The 8,755-nt window shown below is 43.0% G+C and overlaps 1 protein-coding gene across 1 annotated transcript; it reads left to right on the top strand.

The window, feature by feature from the left end:
• Positions 1-475: 475 nt before the first annotated feature.
• On the top strand, positions 476-3,873 carry IL20 (interleukin 20). The gene is made up of 5 exons (XM_002809538.4): positions 476-664; positions 952-1,017; positions 1,137-1,289; positions 2,045-2,119; positions 3,143-3,873. Exons 1-5 carry the CDS (start codon positions 506-508, stop codon positions 3,218-3,220), a joined length of 531 nt encoding a protein of 176 aa, XP_002809584.3. The 5' UTR covers positions 476-505; the 3' UTR covers positions 3,221-3,873.
• Positions 3,874-8,755: the final 4,882 nt, after the last annotated feature.

The raw sequence follows: 8,755 nt of genomic DNA, 5'->3' as shown, positions 1-8,755 counted from the left end.
GTTTTCGATGGCGCAGCCACAGCTTCTGTGAGATTCCATTTCTCCCCAGTTCCCCTGTGGGTCTGAGGGGACCAGAAGGGTGAGCTACGGTGGCTTTCTGGAAGGGGAGGCTATATGCGTCAATTCCCCAAAACAAGTTTTGACATTTCCCCTGAAATGTCATCCTCTATCTAGTCACTACAAATGCCTGCTGTTCCAGGCCTTACCTGCTGGGCACTAACGGCGGAGCCAGGACGGGGCCAGAATAAAGGAGCCACGACCTGTGGCACCAACTCGCACTCAGACTCTGAACTCAGACCTGAAAGCTTCTCTTCACGGGAGGCTCGGCAGTTTTTCTTAGTAAGTTGCGTGGATGGGCCATACTGTCTGAGGCCAGATAAGGCTGTTCTCTTCCCCTGCCCCCCCACCCCTCACCCCGTGGACACTTGGAGGAGGGGAAAATCAGTAAGTCATGCTCTCTTCTTTGAATTCCTAGCTCCTGTGGTCTCCAGATTTCAGGCCTAAGATGAAAGCCTCTAGTCTTGCCTTCAGCCTTCTCTCTGCTGCGTTTTATCTCCTATGGACTCCTTCCACTGGACTGAAGACACTCAATTTGGGAAGCTGTGTGGTCGCCACAAACCTTCAGGAAATACGAAATGGATTTTCTGAGTTACGGGGCAGTGTGGTACGTAAGCGGGTATCTACCTCTCCTGAAAGCCTCTTCTCTTCCTTCCTTGTCCGTTTCTCTTTCCTGGCAGTCCTGGCAGTGTAATCATAAAAAGAGGCAGGCTGGGGACTCCTTACCCCGGGGATGTATTCCCAAGAAATAACTGTAGTTCAAATATGTAAAATGTTTTGGTAAAGGACACCTCCCACTAGTTCTTGGCAGGGAGTGGATGAGAAGTCTTGATATTGAAGACCCTGGCAGCAGTCACTGACTCATCCTTGCTTGTTTTGTCTTCTTCTGTTTAGCAAGCCAAAGATGGAAACATTGACATCAGAATCTTAAGGAGGACTGAGTCTTTGCAAGACACAAAGGTATGTGCTTGGCCCAGACAAACTCTGGGAGGAGGAGTGGAGTGGGAGCATCTCCATCACCCTGGTCTTGTCTCTGCTCTCCCCTTTCCCCTCACCAATATAGCTGTGATTTTTTGCAGCCTGCGAATCGATGCTGCCTCCTGCGCCATTTGCTAAGACTCTATCTGGACAGAGTATTTAAAAACTACCAGACCCCTGACCATTATACTCTCCGGAAGATCAGCAGCCTCGCCAATTCCTTTCTTACCATCAAGAAGGACCTCCGGCTCTGTGTGAGTGTGGGTCTTGGGTGACAGGATGCATCTCAGCACACAGCTTCAATGGCTTAGCAACTAAACTCTCTTTCCTACCTCCATTTAATGGATGGAGAAACTGAGTCCAAAAGTTCTAATAATCTGTGTTGAGACATGTGACTAGGTAATAAGAACTCAGTTTTATTGGCTTTTCAGTATATGCTCTAGGCAAAAAGTACTTTGCAAAGTCTAAAGAACTATAAGGTGCTAACTATTTGATATTAATGATAACTCTGTTGTCTTTGAAATTATACTTTTTCTATAGGTGAGGCATCCTACAGTATATTAGTGCATCCTCTGTCTAGGCAGTCAATTAGTAGACCATTGAGCTTGACCTCAGAATATAGTCTGAATAGGACCTAGGAATTCAATTCTTTTTTTTTTTTTTTCTCATGGGGGCTCAAAGAGCTCTGGGATAGAGCTCCTAGACTACAGCTAGGGGTTGTGGGGAGGCCAGATGGGGTACAGGGATGGTAAATGCCTTCAGTACTGCCTGCCTGTTTCTAAAAAAGAAGTGATGAGTTCCATGTTTGAGCCTAAAAGGTGGCTTCCTCTCCTAGCTGATGATGAACTTAATGATTCCAAATGTGAGATCTGAAAGAGCTTTTCTATAGGAATAAGCATCCTCAGGGTTGTGGGTGAAAGAGTAGAATTTCTACCTGCTTCATGTCAATGGCAAGGGCAAAAAAATCAGAATCTGTAATATAATCTATTATTCTTTGGGTTCTTTTCAGCATGCCCACATGACATGCCATTGTGGGGAGGAAGCAATGAAGAAATACAGCCAGACTCTGAGTCACTTTGAAGAGGTATATGCAACTTTGGCATTGATTGGGATGGGTGTGTTTTAAGAACTGAGATCATAGGTGGGTGGGATGGATATTCACTGTTAGACATCCTGTAGGCTTCAGGTTCATAGCCCTCTGAAATCATGAGGACCAGCCCTTGCTTTAACCCAGGGGACACCCATCCGCTCTAGAGGAGTACCCTCTCTGGGTGATGCTCTGGAAATGGAAAGGGAATGGCCATGATTCCATCAAGTCACTACAGTGACATATGGATCTTTTAGCTGCACAAACCAGAGGCAATAGTTTTTCAATGTTCACACACTTGTACGTACCTTTGAAAACACTCACAATTTCACACACACACCCATGCCATTCAATTTCTCACCTTCACACCTTCTCATGTCTGCCAGGAAGGCCTGGAGTTCACTCCTCACTGACTAAATCCTACTCATCCTTTAAAGACTCAGCCTGGGCATCACTTTCAGGAAGGTGTTGACTCCTTCTCTCAGAGTTAGATGCCTCCCACATCATCTTGTAGGAATTTCATCCCTTTATTCACCACACTACATTTTAGTTGCCTGTTTTTGCCAGTCTCCTCACTCAACTGTGGATAGGGATTGTGCCATTCACCTTTTCATCCCTAACCATCAGCCAGGTGATTGGCACAATCAATATCTGTTCAACTGATGTGTGCACCATAGGCAACCCCTACACACACACACAGGCACACACACACACACACACGTTTCTTAAAGAAAATAGCTTGATTACTTTGATCTCTGTGATTCAAGAGTCTTAAGTAGCAGTTTTGCTTCTGCTACTCCCTTGCACCTCAGTTTCTGTACATAAGACCAGGGTGATGAACTCAATGATTTCCTTTCCTTGTGTGATATCTTGAGATTCTATAACTTCTTTAAGTGCTTCATCTTGAGAAGAATGCTCTGCTCACAATTGTCAGCAGACCTATCCATAAAAGAGAGAATTAACCCTGAAGAAAATGTTGTCTCATGAGTTGCTAACCACATGGGTGTGTGTCTCTTTCAGCTGGAACCTCAGGCAGCAGTTGTGAAGGCTTTGGGGGAACTAGACATTCTTCTGCAATGGATGGAGGAGACAGAATAGGAGGAAAGTGATGATGCTGCTAAGAGTATTAGAGGTCAAGAGCTCCAGTCCTCAATACCTGCAGAGGCATGACCCCAAACCACCATCTCTTTACTGTAGTAGTCTAGTGCTGGTCACAGTGTATCTTATTTATGCATTACTTGTTTCCTTTCGTGATTGTCTTTATGCATCCCCAATCTTAATTGAGACCATACTTGTATAAGATCTTTGTAATATCTTTCTACTATTGGATATATTTATTAGTTAATATATTTATTTATTTTTTGCTATTTAATGTATTTATTTTTGTACTTGGACATGGGACTTTAAAAAAATTCACAGATTATATTTATAACCTGACTAGAGCAGGTGATGTATTTTTATACAGTAAAAAAAACCTTGTAAATTCCAGAAGAGTGGCTATGGGGGTTATTCATTTGTATTCAACTAAGGACATATTTACTCATTGCTGATGCTCTGTGAGATATTTGAAATTGAACAAATGACTACTTAGGATGGGTCGTGGAATAAGTTTTGATGTGGAATTGCACATCTACCTTACAATTACTGACCATCCCCAGTAGACTTCCCAGTCCCATAATTGTGTATCTTCCAGCCAGGAATCCTACACGGCCGGCATGTATTTCTACAAATAAAGTTCTCCTTTCATAACATCTGCTTGGAGTTTGCAAATGTTTCAAGGGCAGAGACCACGTTGAGGATAAGTTTGAATCTCATTTCACCCCAGGTCCTCTTGCTCCTTTGAGGAAGAAGATGTAGGAACCTGGACCTTCTCTCTCCTGCAGATTTCATCCTCAGCTCTATCTCCTAATTCATACTGCTCTGACCCCATGGCTGCCCACCTCTCAAAAGGACTGTGACAGAGTGAGGGGCTTCAGCCATCTCTGCTTTCGCCTCATTGGCTTGGAGCACTGCCCTCTCTATACCTCTGTTTTCTTTCTCACCTCATACTCTTGCAAGACAAATTACAATGGGCATGAGGCTCTATTATAAAGGTTAAAAACCCACAGGTGCAAAGTGTAGGTCTAGAGTCTTGCCCAGGGAAGTGTATGAGCTCCCTTTTGAGGCCCTTCCATTTTGGATTCTGTCCAGCCTCAGAGTTTAGGTTGTTACCAGATCAAGTCCTTATCTTTGTGTCCAACTATTAAGTCAGTGTTTTCTTTCCAGGCCCCCTTCAGGTTAAGTGTCCCTGGACACCGAGGAGCCAGAGTTCTGGCCTGGCCTGGTTTCTTCCTTCTTCCCCCACCTCACTCTGAAGTGCACCCCCAGTTTAGTTGCTTAGTTTTCTCAGTCTCAAAAACAAAAGTCTCAGGCTGATTCCCTGGGTCCTAAAGATTACTCTCCTTACTGCTTTAATTTCTATTCCCTGTTCTTAGCCTGGGCCCTGATATAGTTTCAATGACTTTAACTTTTAATAACTCTCATTATACTAGTAACAACTGCCCAACAGAAAAAAAATTTGGAAGAAAACAGAAATATAAAGAAGAAAATTAAAATCACCCATAATCCCACCACCCGCAGACAACCACTTGTAAACATTTATGCTTATTTTTTCCAGATATTTTTTGATGCGTTCAAATCATGACTCAGCTTTCATTACCTGAGTGATTTGTGGGGGCAAAACTGAACTTTATTTGGACTTAGTTTCTTCCTTTGGGAAACAGAATGGTAATATCTACTTTACAGGGTGATGGAAGAGGTGGTCTTTTATGTTCGTTTGATTTGCTCCCTTGCTTTTGTAAGTTCATACTCCCCACTATTGTTGCCCATTTTCTATCAGGTTTTTACCCCTTTTCACCCTTTATCTATCAGATTTTTCAGTTGCATGTTTCCTGATTCTCTCTGACCAATCTGATAAACAACTTGGCTTCAACTCTGAAGAAACAGAGTTGAGAGGTCAATTGCATGGAACTCAGTGCTAAAATTAGAATCATCACCTCCAAGGGATGCTACATGGCAAGGAGGAAGCTGGTTTCATCTGCTAAGGATGTGGTGAATGTCTCCCAGATGGCCATGTCTGAGTTTGACCACAAAGCTAAAGACACAACTCCTCTATTTGCTTCCTAGGAAGGCTTTTCTTTTCTTTCTTTCTTCCTTTCTTTCTTTCTTTCTTCCTTTCCTTTTTGTTTTTTTTTTTTTTTGACAGGTCTTGCTCTGTTGCCCACTCTGGTCTTGAACTCCTAAGCTCAAGAAATCTTCCCACCTCAGCTTCCCAGGTAGCTGGAAATAGAAGTGCATACCACCACACCTAGCTAATTTTTGTATTTTTTGTAGAGACAGCCTGTTGTCCTGGCTGGTCTCGAACTCCTGAGCTCACGTGATCCACCTGCCTCAGCCTCCAAAATGCTGAGATTACAGGACTGAAGCCAACATGCCCAGCCTTAGGAAGCATTTTTGACTCTTCTGAAAGTCTGGACGATAGGAAGCCTTGGTCTTTGGGGACTCCATGTCACTATGTTGCCATCGACTTGTTACCCTTTGCCTGTCTATTCCTCTTCCCTGCAGAACCCATCTTCTCCTCCAAGTCATTTGTCTCATTTCTTCTTGACTTACTGTAGCACTACATGAGGGAAGTCAACAATGTTGAATAATGAGGAATTCAACAATGGAGACACCAAAGTAGACTGGAGGTTAAGGGAAAACTGCACGAAGATGGGACCACTGAGGACAGACACTGAAGAATGGTTTATGATAGTCACTTCCGATTACAATAACCAAAATTATTATTGTCAAGTATTAAGCACTTAGCATGTGCCAGGCATTGTAATGGAAACTTCACATATAGTACACTATTTAATCCTTAAAACAACCCTAGTCTTATTGAAACAACTAATCTTATTACCAGTTTGCAAATGACAGTGTGCTCAGAAATGGTAAGTAATTTGTGCAAGGTTTTACAGCTAATAGAAGTCAGAAACAAGATATGAATGTGGGTGGTCTGATATTACAGCCCTACATACTTTTGGACTTTCTTGTCCTTTTTCCCAACAATGGCATCTTGTCTTCAGAAGCACAGCAGAAAGGAATAATGAGGTTTGGTTTCCTAGAGACATGAGTAAAAATTCTGACTCTGACTCTCACTATCTTGGACAAGTGACATCACCATCTTCAGTTTTTCATCTGCAAGCTGGGGATATTGCTTGTCAGACTGAATGGATATGAGGACTAAATGAGATTGCAATAGCTAATTTGTACCAGTACTTATAATGTAAGTGTTCTAAGCATGTTACAAATATCTGGCCATCTAATTTGCACAAGAGCATGATGAGATATTTCCATTATTATTCTCATTTTACAGATGAGGAAATTGAAGATTAGAGGTAAAATATCATGTTCAAGTTCACTAGCTACCAATGGTGGAGATAAAATATGAATGCAGGTGGGAAGACTGGAGAGCCATGCTTTTAACCCCTGGACTTTGCTGGATGGGTAGAATGCCCAGGACATAGAAAGCACCTGACCAGTAGCAGCTCTGGCCATTATCAGAGGAAAACGATGAGGTTTCCTGCCAAGCTATGGCACTAACAATTAACTTCCTGGTGCAACTTATCTCTGTGACATCTGTGCTGAATTTTGTTTTTCTATGGGTCTGAATCTTGTTTCTTCAACAAGCAGAGCATAAGTTCCTTTGGAGATGACAAGATAAATATGTTAAATCTCAGGTTGACCTATCAGCTCTGGTTAGTATTAGTGGTTAGACCTTAAATAGGCCACTCACCTTCTCTGGAGGGAGTATATATTCTGCTGAGAGACTGAATATACAAACAGACAGTGGCCAGGCCATATCTAAAAATAGAACTCTGACCCACAATCTGCAACAACCAGCCCAGGAAGCCAATCCATTATCTACAGTAACCAGCCTAGGAAGCCAGCCTACTCTCAATATGTCAGACTCTCAGGAAGTAAGATCACTATCACTAGCAATCAGCCCTGGAAGCAATAACACCTTTAACAATTGGCTCCAAATGGGCAGGACTTGATTAATAATTGACAGCTTCCCTAATTTTTGTCCCTGCTTCCAACTTAGGATCGGCCAGAGAAAGTCAAAAATATAAACCCCAATCACATAGGATGCCCACTTCTAGTCAGCATGCCTGCAGCTTCTCCATGCAAACAGCCTCCAATCAGGGGATACCTGAAGCTTTTCTTCATCCAAGTCTAAAGCTTTCCTACTCCTCTGCCTGCCTTGACATCTCTGCCAAAATGCAGGTGATGATGGCTGACTCCCTCGCTAGAGGAAGCTCTGAATAAATAGCCTTGCTTGTTCTCATTTGGGTGGTTTTCAATTATTTCCACACTGCATTTGTAAAATGACAGGGTTGGAACAGATGATTCTGGGTTCTAGAAACTAGATGTGTTACCACTGTCTCAGGGAACCAGATGTAGCTGCTGCCACAATTGCCTTCCATTGGCGAAAAGGAACCTGCGTGGTTTCTGTATCAACAGCTTTGGATTCAGAGTTCAATGAATGCATCTGATTGCACAGGCCGAGATGATGCCATGTGCTCTGGATGACAAGGAGGCTGGACAAGCTTCCTCTGATGGGAGACGGGCTCTTTCTCAAAAGCAGAGGCATCCCAAACTTAGGAATGAGGTCCATGCCTTGGTGACCAAAAAGACTTAAAAAAGTCTACTGTATCCCTCATTTCCACCACAGCTTGGGGTTGCTCAGATTCCCTGTTTGCAAAGATTCCCTGTTTTCTAACATACTCCACTGTAACTTTGTCTGCCAGTCCCTCTCCATATGGATGGAGAACAAACGGAGCATTCCCTCGCTGGACTCCTAAGTTCCTGGAGGATAGGGTGATGTTGTCTTTTTAGCTTTTTAGCCTGCCACACCCTACCCCATCTCAGCACAGTATAATGCTACATTATTAATAAGGACTGAATCTGAAAGCAAGATAATGGAAAGTGTTTTTTTAAAAATGTATCAAATGTAGTTGCTTTTTGTTTGTAAATGGCTGTTAGCTAATTTTTTCATGAGTTAAAGGCCTTTGGCCTTTGTTAAAAAACAGATAATCCACCCTGCTCTGCAAACTGGGCCTTGCTCACGGGAGGCAGTACAATAAATGGCAAAAGAATGACTGAATATAGCCACTCCCTTATTTCACTGGGAGATTGGGAACAAAAAAGGTGACATTTGCCAGTTCAGTTCAACTGTCAGGAGCACAGTGAGTCAATCGCTTAACAGGAAGAGAGTAGGACTCAGAGGCCTGAAGGCAGGAAGCCATGAATTGTAAGAGCGCTCACACCTTTCTGTGTACATTCTTAGTCTTCTAGAATGTTAGAAGTGGGAAGGAATGTTCATAGAGAATATGCAGATCTACATAGAGAATATGCAGATCATTTTCGAGGGTCCTGAGAGGAAAAGTGATTTGCCAAAGGTTAATACAGTGAGTTACGGCCGAGTTGGCATTAAAATTCAGTTCCTGGCTGGGCATGGTGGCACATGCCTGTAATCCCAGTACTTTGGGAGGAAGAAGCAGGTGGACTGCTTGAGCCAGGAGTTTGAGACCAGTCTGAGCAACATAGTAA

The sequence above is a fragment of the Pongo abelii genome, chromosome 1 (genome assembly GCF_028885655.2).
Source record: "Pongo abelii isolate AG06213 chromosome 1, NHGRI_mPonAbe1-v2.0_pri, whole genome shotgun sequence".
Classification (NCBI taxonomy): Eukaryota; Metazoa; Chordata; class Mammalia; order Primates; family Hominidae; genus Pongo; species Pongo abelii.
Note: the sequence above shows the minus strand (reverse complement) of the source record. Positions and strands in the feature narration are given on the sequence as shown.